The sequence below is a fragment of the Aspergillus candidus genome (genome assembly GCF_002847045.1).
Source record: "Aspergillus candidus strain CBS 102.13 unplaced genomic scaffold BDW47scaffold_61, whole genome shotgun sequence".
Classification (NCBI taxonomy): domain Eukaryota; kingdom Fungi; phylum Ascomycota; class Eurotiomycetes; order Eurotiales; family Aspergillaceae; genus Aspergillus; species Aspergillus candidus.
Window position 1 is genome coordinate 106,116 of NW_020194066.1, and position 15,280 is coordinate 121,395.

Here is a 15,280-nt window from a genome sequence, read left to right on the forward strand (position 1 = left end):
TTAAGGCGTGGAGACTGGATATGCATGGTCTTGGCAGGCCAAAGACATTATCAATAGGATCTGCTAGGTTAAGGACTAGTGCTCATGACAATGTTGGCAGTGAGCTACAAATCCTATGAATTGGCATACAAATATAATATACCAAGACACACAAGTAACCCTGGTATATACTTATAGATATCTTGTGGCTATGGTGTAGGATATACACTATACTGTACCTGTGGTATGAAGGCGGTAAGACGCGCCACCGCCTGACTCACCCGTCAAATTTCCCCGTCGATAAACCCAACGACCCCGCGGCGACAAAAATTAAATTTATTATCTAGATTCCCCATCTTCCTCACTCCACTTAGCCTCTGGGCTCTCCTTCTCGGTTTTGTCCCTGATACTTTTCATCTTCAAGAGCCATGGCTGCCGCCGCTGCCTCCGCAGCTGCGCTGGACCCCAACAACAGCAGCAAGAATACCCTCAAGCTCGAAAATGTTCGATCATTACCCCTCTATTTCCGAGATGCAACCCTTGGCTGACCACTTTCTTAAATAGACCGAGAAAAGAGATACCTTGATTGCGATTGAGAAGAAGTATCAGGCGCAATGGAAGGCCAACAAAGTCTTCGAGGTCGATGCCCCCTCCCTCGCCGACGTGCCCGCGGGCACCATGTCCGCCGCCGAGCTCCGTGAAAAATACCCCAAGTTCTTCGGCACCATGGCCTACCCGTATATGAACGGTACCCTGCACGCCGGTCACAGTTTCACGGCCAGTAAGGTCGAGTTCATGACCGGTGTGGCGCGCATGGAGGGTAAGAACGCCTTGTTCCCCCTGGGTTTCCACTGCACGGGTATGCCCATCAAGGCCTGCGCCGATAAGCTGCGTGACGAGGTCAAGATGTTCGGCACCAACTTCGAGGGCTACCAGGAACAGGACGAGGAGGCTCCCAAGGATATCGCCGCCCCCACCCAGGAGGTCAAGGGCGAGCAGCAGGAGAAGTTCTCGGGCAAGAAGAGCAAGGCCGCTGCCAAGACCGTCAAGATGAAGTACCAGTTCCAGATCATGCTGGCCATCGGCATCCCGCTCGAGGAGATCCACAAGTTCGCCGACGCCGATTACTGGCTGCAGCATTTCCCGCCCCTCGCGATCCGTGACCTCGACAGCTTCGGTGCCCGCATCGACTGGCGCCGCCAGTTCGTCACCACCGACGCCAACCCCTACTACGACGCCTTTGTGCGCTGGCAGATGAACCGTCTCCACGAGCTGGGCAAGATCATGTACGGCAACCGGTACACCGTCTACTCGCCCAAGGATGGCCAGCCCTGCATGGACCACGACCGCACCGAGGGTGAGGGCATCGGACCCCAGGAATACACCGCCATGAAGCTCAAGGTGAAGGAGTGGGCTCCCGAGATCGCCGAGATGGTCAAGGGCAAGATCGAGGACGACGCCAGCGTTTACTTCGTTCCCGCCACCCTGCGTCCGGAGACCATGTACGGCCAGACCTGCTGCTTCCTCGGCCCCAAGATCGACTACGGCATCTTCCGCGTGAAGGAGAAGGAGTACGTTGTGGCCACCAAGCGCGCCGCCTGGAACATGGCCTTCCAGGGTTGGTTCTTCGGCAGTGAGAAATTCCCCAAGACCCAGGACCAGCTGCCGCTGGTCGTCGAGGCCCCGGGATCCGCGTACGTGGGCACGCTCGTCAACGCTCCGCTCTCCCTCCACACCGAAGGCGTGCGCATCCTGCCGATGGACACCGTCTCGGCCAGCAAGGGTACCGGTGTCGTCACCTCGGTGCCCTCCGACAGCCCGGATGATTTCGCCACCCTCAAGGACCTGGCCAAGAAGCCCGAGTTCTACGGTATCAAGAAGGAGTGGGCTGAGCTGGAGATCCTCCCCCTCATCGAGACCCCGACCTACGGCAACCTGACCGCCCCGAAGCTGGTGGAGCAGCTCAAGATCAACTCGCCCAAGGACGTCAACCAGCTGGCCAAGGCCAAGGAGCTGGCCTACGGCGAGGCCTTCTACAAGGGCACGATGCTGGTGGGCGAGTTCAAGGGCGAGCCCGTCAGCGCGGCCAAGGACAAGATCCGGCAGGCCCTCTACGCGAGCGGGGATGCGTTCCCCTTCGCCGACCCCATGGGCAAGGTTGTCAGCCGCAGCGGAGACGACTGCGTGGTGGCCTACCTCGGCCAGTGGTTCCTGAACTACGGCGAGAACGACTCCGAGTGGCAGAAAACGACCCTGAACCACGTCGTCAACACGCTCAACACGTACCTGAACGAGACCAAGAACGGCTTCGAGAAGAACCTGGAGTGGCTGAACCGCTGGGCCTGCGCGCGGACGTACGGCCTGGGCTCGCAGCTGCCGTGGGACAAGCAGTTCCTCGTCGAGTCGCTGAGTGACAGCACGGTCTACATGGCCTACTACACGATCGCGCACTTCCTCCACGGCGACCGCTACGGCAACCAGCCCGGCCTCCTGGGCGTCAAGGCCGACCAGATGATCGACGAGGTCTGGGACTACGTGTTCACGCGACGCGAGCTCAGCGACGAGCTCGTGGCCAAGAGCGGCATCAGCAAGGACTCCCTGCTGAAGATGCGCCGCGAGTTTGAGTACTGGTACCCCCTGGACGTGCGCGTCTCGGGCAAGGACCTGATCCAGAACCATCTGACCTTCTTCCTGTACATCCACGTCGCGCTCTTCGCGCCCGAGTACTGGCCGCGCGGCGTCCGCGCCAACGGCCATCTGCTGCTGAACGGCGAGAAGATGAGCAAGAGCACGGGCAACTTCCTGACCCTGAAGGACGCGGTGGAGAAGTTCGGTGCCGACGCGACGCGCATCGCGTTCGCCGATGCCGGCGATGGTATCGAGGACGCCAACTTCGAAGAGACGGTGGCCAACAGCAGCATTCTCCGTATGCATACCCTGAAGGAGTGGATTGAGGAGACCGTCAAGGATGAGACCCTGCGATCGGGCGCGGCCGACACTTTCTGGGATAAGCTGTTTGACAACGAGCTGAACATTCTGGCTCGCGAGGCCAAGAAGCACTACCAAGAGTGAGTCCCCTCTCCCTCAATCTTGTGTTTTTTTTTTGGAATTCTGGCTAACCAATTGTAGTACCAACTTCAAGCTGGCTCTTAAGTCCGCCCTGTACGACTTGATCAGCGCGCGCGACACCTACCGTGAGGCCACGATGGCGGCTGGCGTGGGCATGCACCGCGACATGATCCGCCGGTACTCCGAGCTGCAGGCGCTCCTCATGGCGCCTGTTGCGCCCCACTGGGCTGAATATATCTGGCTTGAGGTTCTCAAGAAGGTCCGTCTCCCCCTTCCATATAAGAAAAAGAAAAGATAGCAGCTAACAACAACAGTCCGAATCGATCCACTTCGCCCGCTTCGCCGACGTCCCGGAGCCGTCTCCGGAGCTGACCGCCGCCTACAGCTACGTGCGCACGACCTCCTCCAACATCACCTCCTTCGAAGCGAACCTCGCCAAGAAGCTCAGCAAGGGCAAGTCCTCGACCTTCGACCCGCGCAAGCCCAAGCGCCTGACGATCTACGCCGCCAAGAAATACCCCACCTGGCAAGAGAAGTACATCGACCTGGTGCGTGAAGCCTTCGACCAGATCAACCTGTCGATCGACGACAAGGGCCTGAACGCCAAGGTCGGCAAGCTCGGCGAGATGAAGAAGGCGATGCCGTTCGTGCAGACGCTCAAGAAGCGTCTCGTCGTGGCTAAGGAGAAGCCCGACACCGTCTTCGAGCGCAAGCTGCCGTTCAACGAGTTCGACGTGCTCTCTGAGATGCGCGGCATCTTGGCGAAGACGACCGGCGCCAAGGAGATCGAGATCATTGCTGTTGATGAGGGCGGCAAGACGGGTGATGTGCTTGGCTCTGGGGAGAAGCGCGAGGGTCTGCAGGCTGAGGCTGCCGTGCCGGGACAGCCTTCTTGCCAGTTTGCGAATATCGAGTAGTTTGCTGGCTATTTGGTAGAATAGAATCGTACATGTTAAGAATTATATGATTTATCCTTTTCTATTGGATCTGTATATATCCATCATCGGCTATAGTCTCAATCCACCATAAGGGTAAATGAAAGACGACATGAAGTAACACAAATCCATCAATAGTTAATGGCAAGTCTATTGACTTACCATGTATAGTAAATAGTGTGACATATTCCCCATCCAATCGACCCACAAAAGACAAACCAATCTGACAGGCTCATGTTCTGTATGCTGATGTGGGGTTAGTTCTATTTAGCCCCTGCATATGTGACACCTTATCTGTCATTCATGGCTTGCATGATGCATGCATCTCTGGTGGGTATCCGACAGACTAGTGTCAAGTCTATGAGCAGGTTACACGATGATCTATATCAGTGACTTATGACGCATATGTCTAGTATATCCCTTGCTGGGCTGACACCAATTATCTGACTTTGAATGAATGGATCTATATAAGATGGATGTCTCCTGCTTGGTTGTGGACTCTTTAATTCACTCGCTCGCCAACTCATTCCTTCATTTTTGGCTCTTGAGTCGTTCGTTCATTCATTCACCCAGTCCTTCATTCCTTCAATACCAACTACAATCCGCTCATTCAGCATAATAAGCCAATCAACTCTACCCTCCTTAAACATTTCCTATTAGCCTATTTGTTTACCATATTATATCTAAACCACAATGCGATTCACTCTCAACACCATCCTCACCCTCACAGCAACCCTCACCCCAGCCGTCCTCGCCGGCCCTCACGGCCCGCACGGCGGCCACAGAAGCTATGGCCACAGCCACGGCGGCAACTATTGCAGCCAGCCCATCAACGAGAACCTGATGCAGTTGACAGGCGAAGCCAACGACAATGCCCACTTCTGCAGCAGTCTGTCGACGGGTTTGTTGTCTAATGATGTCGATGTATGTATCTTACAGCCTACCCTCCAATTTTCAAGGTGCGGGAGGGAGGAAGATAATGGAATGAGAGAGGAAACTAATAAAACTAGGACCTCAAATCCCGCCAGGACCAACTGAGAGACGACATCTTCGGCGCGTACTCCACCCTCCGGGGGAGCAGTTGCACGGATATCCACCCCGGGGCGCAGCGAGATCTGTGTCGGAGTTTTGTAGAGGTTAGTTCTCATTTCTCTTCTTTTCTTCTACTATATCCTACGCTATTGAATTGAAGTGCGTCACCAACTCAATTAACTAAATATGATATAGTTCACCCACGCCGAAAAAGCCCTCCAGTACGCCCTGCGCGCCAAAAACGACGACCTCGAGAGCGACTCCGCCTACAAGGATATGATTCGGTGTGAGGCGGAGACGCAGGAGAACTATTATGTGAGTATCTTTCTTTCTTTCTTTGTCTTTATACTTTCCAGGAAGAAAGAACAAACAAACAAGACAAGATGAAGAAGCAGAGAAACTGATATGAAAATAGCACCTCGCCGATCTCCTCGTCGATTTGAACCCTGTCTGCTGCGATGACATCAAGGATGCCACGCGCGAGATGAGCTGGGCTTTTGCGGGGACTCAGTCGAAGTTTACTGGTAGCTCTCATTAGGCTGTTACCTCTTAGTCATTACTAGTTAGCCATTGACTAGTAGCTGTTGATGATTAGCTAGTTAGTGTATAAAGGGGTTGGACTCCGCGGTGGAGGAGAATAGTGGATTGTATATAAGGCAGGTGCTTGGTCCGTGTTTGGGTGAGATAATGGGGAAGGAACAATACTAGTATGGTAGTTCTCGGAATATAGATGGAGTACGAACATCAACCGTAATATACAATAAACGCCTAAAGATCCAAGCCCTTTCTGAGATATTATGTAGCATACATACCTTGATGATACAACTCTATGCACGAACAAGGATTCCGGTTCGTCGTGATACAGACGTCGATCTAAAGGTAAGGTACACACTAGCCTCGGCACATCCCGAGTCCCACATGACCCTACTTGACTGGCTCGGGTGTGGCGTGATCTGGTGGCTTACCATACGGGTAAATGGATAATATAAACTCAATAACACTTGGTTATTAACATAAAATACTGGGAGCCAGGGGATTAACCTGGGTTCCATAAGACATGGAATGGAAGAATAGTGGATTTCAGAATAGAGACAGCAAATGGAAGAAAGAAGAACAAAGAAAGACCAAAGAAAGAAAGAAAAAAAGAAAGAAAAGAAGGGAAAAAGAGGGAAAGAAAGAAGAAAAGGAGAAGAATAAGAAGAAGAAAAAGAAGAAAGAGGGAAAGAAAGAAGAAAGAAAGAAGAAGAAAAGAAGAAAAAAGAAAGAGGGAGAGAAAGAAGAAAAAAAGAAACAAGAAAGAGGGAGAGAAAGAAGAAAGAAAGAAGAAGAAAAGAAAGAAGAAGAAAAGAAGAAGAAAAGAAGAAGAAAAGAAGAAGAAAAGAAGAAGAAAAGAAGAAGAAAGAAAGAGGGAGAGAAAGAAGAAAAAAAGAAACAAGAAAGAAGAGAGAAAGAAAGTAACAAGTACGAAAAGAAGTAACAAAAAAGTACCGCATGACTCGCCCGCTTTCATTATTGGCGCAGAAGTGCCATCATAGCCGCCAAAAGTAAAAGGTCAAAAGCCATAGATTAACAGCTCGTAGATGTGCTCGTTTCTCGTAACCCGTCAAACTACATCCCAATCATTCATATCGGTGACACCGCTGAATATGCGAGTTCAAATTATCAGAGCGATTGAAGACCCTGGTGCCTGCACAAAATTCGCAACAGTAAGCCCCGCGGGAAATATGCTGGGTTTTGAGATGGCGAACAAGGTCCCCTTCGCGAGCAAACGGTTTCGGGTTAGTACAGCCGATCCATCCGCACTGCATATAGGATAACTGCGGGCTGCTGTTGCAGCGAGTCAGCAATCATCTGTCAAGAGAAGAAAAGCGCTATGGAAAAAATAAGGAGAAGGGAGGGGGGTTGAATACCTGTCCTGCAAGGGCGGGTTGCCGCTCTCAGAGCGAACCGGGCCAGTGACTGGCTGGTGAGAGCACCGTGGTCCGCCCTGAGAGCCAACCGGTGTTTTGATAGGACCGCTTGGCAGCAATGTAGGATATCCCATACCCCCTGGAATCTGTGGCTGCGTGTTGAAGTCCGAATTCAACATGTAGCCCTGTGATTGCCGGGGGGGCTCGGGGGTGGTAATCAAAGGATCACCCGTCAGTCCCGTGCCAATCTCCCCGAAGTAAGCCACCATGGGTCTCTGATGATGAAGATCTGATAGTAGCACTGGTGAGATTGGTTGAGTAGCCGTGCTGCTGGGCCAGACGTAGTTGTTGTAGTCCTGGACGGGCAAGTTGGGGTGATTGTGGCTGTTATCATGGGGGTGGGGAGGTTCAAAGGATTTAGAACTATTAGGTGTGGTAGTCAGAGCTCCACTGGGGGAGTAACTGGCGACGGCACTCGGTCTGTTTGACATAATAAATGGGTGAAGGCTGGAATTGAAAACGAAGCAGGTGGTTGAGGCACTGAACCACAACCACTCAAGATACTGTCTTGGTGTGAAAAGAGAAATATGAAAGAGAGAGAGAGGACTGCTGATGGGTGAGAAAAATGAGATTGATGGGGGAATTCAGGGTCCTTTAAACCATCTTCGAGTAGTATCAAAGACTGAGGCAGCATAATATAATACCATGAAACTCCTGCGTACAGTACAATCCGGCCGATCCCGGCAAAGGACCTCCATGATGCGAGGGAAACCACAAGGCTAACAACAACAGAAAAAATAGAAATAGAAATTAAGATTAAAGGCAAATCAAGGCCAGCAAAGTAGGCACTAGATTACGAGTGCGAGTGGAGCTGGGGGTGAGGCGGAGATGAAATTGATTCGAGGATGAAGGTTGTACGGGACCTCCCTAGTTGGCGGGAGGAATATGTAGCTAGAAGATGGTGATCTTTGTTGTAATATGATGGTTGATTAAATTGGTTAATTCTATCAAAGCTACCTAAAACTCTATAAGAAAAATAGTAGTTGTAGGTCATGTATTAGAGAGAGATAAGCCAATTATATTAATATATCTTCTAGCTTATTATCTCTAAGACTTTTTGAAATTATATAAATTATTATTTATACCTAGGTAAGAGACTGACTAGCCAGACCTTTTCAGACTATACCCGTCTGGAAGCTCTAACCCTTCAAGCAAAGTAGATTTAATACTCCGTAGGTAACCAACTCGAAAGAAACCGGTCTGGAGGACTGAAAAATGATGGTTAGAAAGATCAATATTAGACCAATAATCCAATGAGTCAAGTGGATAAATCAATAAATTAATAATTGAGAAGGATTGGGAAGGAATGAATGATGTTGCCATCTTTGATACTGATGATCGTAACAAGGACTTCCACCCCACATCACGGCCCAGTTGTCCCGTCCTAAATATGAGAGAAAATAAAATAGTTAATATAGTGATCGGCATACGGGGAAAGCAGAGCCTCGTCTGACCATACCTATTTGGGATTAATTGTAGACGTGAGTCTGTATGTCTTCGGGATCGGCCCACAGCATTGACCTGTTCACGGCATCCAACTTATGAGAAGTACTCGAGTCAATTTTCTACCTCAAAAAATATGCAGACAGGTTGACGGGGAGCGCCGAAGGCCGTGGATTGTGGAATGAATATTACTTAAACTCGGGCTGTGGATCAAGTACTTGCCTAAACTCGGGCTCCAGATCAAGATGCCGGGCTTCCTCGCTCAACATCCCCAGACACCACGATCACCAGTCACCTGATTGGCTTTCGCTGTACTCTGCGACTGCTAGACCCGAGGTCCACCTTTCGCCCGAGCTAAGGTATTTCAAAGTGGCTCCTGGAGAAGAACCCTTCATACTCGGTACTATCCCGTTGGGAAATGAACATGTAATCTATGGCAATGATCAGCGGAATTCCACTATACGTCACTGTCAAACGATGTGGCTGATGATGTGGCTGCGCAGAGTACAACACTGAGCCTTGAGATTTTCCGGATTCTTTCGTCCTGACTGATCAGATCGTACATCAAAGTTTGACAAGGGGCCCGTAGATTGGTGGCACCTACTCCTCGTGGAAGGGTTGAAGATCTGAGTGCGGCGAGACTGCATAAAAATGCCTGCCTTAGCTTACCAGATACCTCCAGGTAGGGCCCTACTACCTTCCTCTAGTACTGTAAAATACGGGAATCTGCCTCTATCATTCATCTGTCTGGAAGGGCAAGGGCAAGACCTACAGGGCTATGGGTTGTTCTTACTTTGAAAGGCTCTCTTCTTGCTTAACAAAGGAGTAGAGGTGCGAGCCCCTTCACTCCTGGTCAATAGTCAGTGATCAGCGGTGACGCAGGCTTGGCTGTTGATCCAATTCCACTGATAGCCTCCATTCCAGACTCGGGCTGCTTCTGGAAAAGGCTGGGTACTTATCCCCTTGCAGAAGGAGATGTTTGCTTCGAAATTCTTTGTTCTTTCAAGCCCGTCTACTTGTCCAACTCTTTCGCTTCCTGCTGGTCAACAATTGGAAACAAAAGGAATGCAAGAAATCTAGACCGTCTAATTCCTTTTTTGAACATGGAACAACGCCCATCGTGGATTCTGGCGGTTTCATGTGTCCCTGTCAATCCGACGATCCCGGGTACGCGGCAAGATGAGCATCTGCCCCGGTTGGAGCGGGAAAAGCTCGGTTTTCAGTAATTGTGTGTTTTGGGATTATGGTTTGAATATTGGCTCCTCTCTCTTTTCCCTCTTTTCTCTTCTGCGCCCTTCTTTCTCTAGCAGGGGAAGACGTGCATGCATTACAATTTACCATATCATGGCCAATATATGCTGTGGAGATTATTCTCACAAGGTATACATATCTTACTGGGCCAAGAAATGAGGCTGAAAGTCGTCAGCCCGACTATACCCTTGGACTTCCTAGAGCACCTGTATAAACCCCTGCAAACGCTCGCAGAGAATCTTCTAAAGCACCCGTGGAGATATCTATAGCTCAAACTAAATGAGTCTAGAGTAAGCGATCGTTTAAGTGATAGTATAGAATTCTATATAGTAATTGTTGTAGACAGTATAAAGAAAAACCGACCTAGAATAACTCTCAGAAGGCGTTGACGTTACAGTTTTATCAAACAATACAAACCCCCAAAACCTCACTCAAATATAGGAATGTATATGTATCACATTATGTATATCGCACAAAAAGGCAAAATCCTATATTGAAGGTTTAGGAAAACTATCATAGTGGTATATACCCTCATGTACTATGGACAAATCATAAAGGAGAATTCTGAGTCAGTCGTTTACCGTTCCATCGTTTCACCGTTCCACGAACCCGTGGTTCCTGTTGTGATACAGACGTTCATTTTGAAGTACGGTAGACTAACCTCGGCTGATCCCGAGCCCCACATAGCACTACGGTCCACAGCCGTGGCTGGCTCGGGTGTGGAGTTATCTAGTTTATACCGTTCCTGAAGTCTATCGTATTCTGGAGCATTGGCGTGGGTATGGGTGAATACATAATATAAACTAATTAACACTTATTTATGAACATGCAGTGCTGGGGAATCAGGGGAATATGCTGGTTTTATAAGACATGAAAATGGGAGAACCGTGGATATAAGCAAAAAGGCAGCAAATGAAAGATCAGATCAAAAAAAAGAAATGCAAAAAGAAAAAGCAAAAAAAAAAAAAAAAAAAAAAAAACTGTCCCTCATAGCTCGCCCTCTTCCGATATTAACGCAGAACTGTCACCATAGCCGTCGTAGAAGTCAAAAGTCCTAGGTACCTAGATCATGGATGTGCTCGTTCCTCGTGTCCGTTGAAACTAACGCTTTCACTCACGCGTGATATCAGCGATGCTGCCGAATATGAACACTCAGATTATCAGATCGATTGAAGGTCTTAGTGCATATCTCGCACCTAAAGGACCTGGGAGAAGAATGTATGGTTCTGGTATGACGTTTGAGGTCCCCTTTACGGGCGAACGGTTTTTTGTAAGTACAGCCAGGCCATGGGCACCGGAAACTGGGTGGCTGCGGGCCGCTGCTGCCTCGAAGTCAGCATGGACCACCAGGTGAAGAAAGTTTTCGGCGGGGAGGGAGCAATACCTGTCATCATGAGAGGGTGGATTGCCGCTCTTGGAGCGAACTGGACCAGTGACGGGCTGACGAGAGTGCTGAGATACATCCCGAGCGCCAGCCGATGTCTCAGCAGGGCCGTTTGGCAACAATGCCGGATAACCTATGCCCCCCGGGTTGTGTGACCTCATGTTGTCGTCCGAGTTCAACGGCATGTAGCGCTGTTGTTGCTGTGTTCTAAGAGGGGTGGCGGTCAAAGGACCACCAAGGGGGTTCATCGTGGCCTCCTCGAAGTGAGACATCATAAGCATTTGGCGATCAAAGTCGATCGGTGCCAGTGATAGGGTCGGTCGAGCAGCCGTGCTGCTGGCCCAGGGGTAAGCGTCATAGTTCTGGCTGAAGAAACCGGGGTTATGGTGGCTGCTATCATGGTTGCTGAGAGGTTCGACAAAGCCGGTTCTATCCGGTGTGGCAGTCAGAGTACAGTTGGGGGAACGACCGCAATCGGCGACAACACCGGGTTCGTTAAACATGACTGATTGTTTCAAGGCGGGAATTGAAGTCTAAGCAAGCGGTCGATGTCCTTGACCAACAACAGTTGAGATATCGTCTTGTTGTGAACAGAGAAATACGAAAAGAAAAGAAAAGAAAAAAAAAGAGAACAGTCGATGAATGAAAGGAAGAAATTTGAAGGGGGGGGGCATCTGGGGACCTTTAAAAAGACCATTTTTGATCAGTTATCGATTGGCGAGGCAGATCTCGAACAAAATAATATAATACCATGAACGCCCTGTGTACAATACGAAGGATCCGGGGTTTATGGAGGGAGAGATGGAGGGAAAGATGGAGGAAAACCCAAAGAATCAATCGAAAAGTAAAATTCAAGGCGAATTAAGGCCAACGACGTAGGCAAAATTACAAGACCGAGTGGAGCCGGGGATGGGGCTGGGGGTAGATCTAATCCGAGTATGAACGGTCACCTGGGAGGAAAAGGAGGCGAATTCGGACCAGGTCGTGGGATGAGTGGAGACGGACCGTGTGAAACCTGGTGGAAAAGGCAAGAGTCACACTGTATCGATTGAGAAGAAAATATATGCATAAATGACGATGATATCATAATAGCATAATGCCAGTGACGATAGAACAAAGAAACCCAAACAGCTCCACATGTATCCAGACCACCAGTACCTAGCTTCATGGCATGGTACCTTAGAGCCTGGTCAAAGGGCATGACTCGGAAACAATCATGGGTGACCGGTACCTTGGCTCGTTGAGGCAGTGTCAAATTCTGGTGGCTCCAACCCTTCACAGGAATAGCAAGAACGTCTATTGAAGAGAAATAGACTGAGTACTCTGTAGGTAGCCAGCTAGAAAGAGGCCGGGTTGGTAGAGATCTGAAGGATTGATTAGAAGATGCAAATCACTAGTAGATTGATGGTTAGAATATTATAATAATAATCAAATAGGTAGATAAACCACGTTGCTATCTCCAACAATGGATGATCGTAATGGGAGACACATCCATTCCACCTCGTCAGGGACCGGTTCGCATTTCCGTGGTTTCTTTGCTTTTGCTTGAAAAGGTAAAATGAACACAAACCTCAAACTACTTCCTAAAACGAAAAGAAATCGTATAATAGCTGAATGACTAAATCAATACAGAGCCTCTTTGTACTATACCCATTTGGGATCAGCCCACTGGGGGTGGCCCACGAAATTAGCCCACTGTCCTAGCGGCCCTTCTAGAATGAGAACTATAACTTCCACCTCAACGATTCTACAGATCACAGACAGATACAGATCGACAGTGAGATTTGTACGAGCGGTGAATGCCGTGATTTGTTATACATCGCCCTCGCACTACGGGCGGCCGGCCGGCCGGCTTTGATTTCCCCGCCATGCCGACCATACCACTAGTCTACAAGGACCAACTACATCAAGCTTCGTCGCTTGATATCCCCAGACACTACGATCAGCAAGCGCACAAGGACCACCAATCGCCTGATTTGTTTCAACTGTCATCCGTGGCTGCACGCCTTAACCCTAGCAATTTCAACAAAAAACCACACACAAAATACACCCCTTAGAAAAAGAGCCCAAGAACCAGACGAGCCATGGGGTATCACGCCAAGTTAGTATGTTGATGTGAAATCTTCCACACTTAGTCTAGTACTATCCTGGTGGGAAATGAAGATGTACATTTGTGGCAATGATCAGCGGAACTCATATATACACTGTAAAGAAAATCCCCGAATCTTGCAGCTACCTAGAGTCAACAGTTGAGACACGAGATATTCAAGCTCAGTCTCATTCTGACTGATCATCACACATCGGGGATTTAGGGAAATGACCCCGGCTTGGTCGCATCCGTTCCGCTGCTTCCTCTTGGTGTGGGAGGAGAATGGGAGGAGAATGGGGGGAGGAGGGGTGGATCTGGTTTCGGTGTGAGGTGAGGCTGCATAATGATAAGGTACCTAGATACTGTAAATTACGGTGGTAGGACTTTCCGATCTGAGCAAGCATCTGCCCGGAAGTGGTCATCCCGATATCCTTCCGGTTACGACCGCCGTCCTTGATCTTGCAGACATGCTCTGTCGGACCAACTAGGTATTTCATTAGTGATGATAAATGAGGGGGACTGAGCGCCGTCCGATCGGGGCCAACCATCCGCGACCAGTGGTTGACTTAGGCTCAGCTGTTGACTTGACTCGGAATCCTTCCAACCATTTTTTTCCCTGCAGTTTTACTATTTCCCCCTTTTCTTTTATGCAGGGGCAATGTTCGCTTAATTAAAAAATTAAATAAACTCTTTAAAATAATATTTTAACATTTAAAATTAATATAATAATAAATTTATTTCTTATAAACTCAAATTTTATAGCTCTATATCTTGTGGTTGTCAAATAAATAAAAAATAATACTTTCCTCTATAGATGGATGGTATACGGATGTCGGTGCGGCTCGATTGTACCATACGTTATTGGAGATCCTTGTATCCCTTACGTATCTACTATTCAGCTGCTGACCAGCAGGGAAGGGAAGAATTGAAGTGAATGGGATAGAATGGACATGATTGACAACCCATTCTTTGATTTAAAGAAATATAGTTTATTAGAATATATTTTATTGTGATATATAAGCCACTATTCATGACCAACTCTGCCGAGTTGGTCGATGATACCCTTTTGGCCAGTGGTATATGTTACGGAAACCTAACGTGGTCGACACCCCACGAGGGCGGCACAGCTAGGCAGAAGCCCAACGCCAATCGACAGATAACAGGATCGGCATCCCTGCATCACGAAGCACTACATCACGTGACCACCTACCCCCGATATACCCCAAGGAGTAACCACGGGGTAGCCACGGAAGGGGGGCTCGCAATTGGCTCCTACTCCAGATATACCCCCGGGAGTCGCTGAGGAGTATACAGAACCTAGGATATATAAGGACACTCATTACCATGTATCTACAGTTTAGTTAGTCGCGTTCAATAACAGTTTCAAGTCTGAGTATACATTCAGTCTAGTTTCTACTCGTCCACACTCAACCAAGTATTGGGCATACGTATCCGGTACACCTTACTTTGTTGACTGCTATTAAGAATATAAAACCATCTTTTATATATAGAATACGGGCGCCAACAAGCATTGAAGCTGTGCGGCTCGATTTGTACCATATATTATCCAGATCCGTTTATTAATCTTTTGGCTTGAAACGATGGCATCCGACCAAGCCCCCCACGCGGAACGTGGATTTTCAGTCCCTGTTAATCCTCCCGACGATCCTGAGGGCGCGGCGAGATGGGCATCTGTTCCGGCCGGAACTGGAATGTGTTAGGCTTTAGTACTTGTATGATTTAGGATCGTTGTTTGGATCTAGATTCCTTCTATTTGTCTTTCTCTGTCTTTTCTCTTTCTGATCTTCGGCAGCCTTGTTCCTCCAGCCGGGGTTAGGATGTGTATATTGCTACTACCTGTCAAGTGACTCCGTATGGGCATACCAGCGCATATAAGTTGACATGATTGGCTCGCCTCAACACGTGACCCACAACTGCCATTTTCTGGCAGCTTAGATAGAACCAGGCAATCCTACCAACGCGTCACATCATTACGTCTCATCTCTTTTAGCTACGTATTCAATCCCGTTTATTGGGAGCTATTGCTATTATAAAATGCCGTGGAGATAATATAACACGATATACTTAACTGACGGAAATAAAAACCAAGACGCGAAAAGAAAAACAA

The 15,280-nt window shown here is 48.9% G+C and overlaps 3 protein-coding genes across 3 annotated transcripts; 2 read left to right on the plus strand and 1 right to left on the minus strand.

Annotated features, from left to right (window-relative positions):
- Positions 1-335: 335 nt before the first annotated feature.
- On the plus strand, positions 336-4,032 carry BDW47DRAFT_112081 (leucine--tRNA ligase CDC60). The gene is made up of 4 exons (XM_024814083.1): positions 336-482; positions 544-3,047; positions 3,109-3,307; positions 3,363-4,032. Exons 1-4 carry the CDS (start codon positions 408-410, stop codon positions 3,963-3,965), a joined length of 3,381 nt encoding a protein of 1,126 aa, XP_024668554.1. The 5' UTR covers positions 336-407; the 3' UTR covers positions 3,966-4,032.
- A 514-nt stretch (positions 4,033-4,546) lies between these two features.
- Positions 4,547-5,699, plus strand: BDW47DRAFT_76869 (uncharacterized protein). The gene is made up of 4 exons (XM_024819803.1): positions 4,547-4,907; positions 4,994-5,119; positions 5,211-5,330; positions 5,431-5,699. The coding sequence occupies exons 1-4, from the start codon at positions 4,677-4,679 to the stop codon at positions 5,551-5,553; spliced, it is 600 nt and encodes a 199-aa protein (XP_024668555.1). The 5' UTR covers positions 4,547-4,676; the 3' UTR covers positions 5,554-5,699.
- Positions 5,700-10,929: 5,230 nt separating this feature from the next.
- On the minus strand, positions 10,930-11,566 carry BDW47DRAFT_128972 (uncharacterized protein; the record flags this gene model as incomplete). The annotated part of the gene is made up of 2 exons (XM_024816929.1): positions 10,930-11,001; positions 11,105-11,566. The coding sequence occupies 2 exons, from the start codon at positions 11,564-11,566 to the stop codon at positions 10,930-10,932; spliced, it is 534 nt and encodes a 177-aa protein (XP_024668556.1).
- Positions 11,567-15,280: the final 3,714 nt, after the last annotated feature.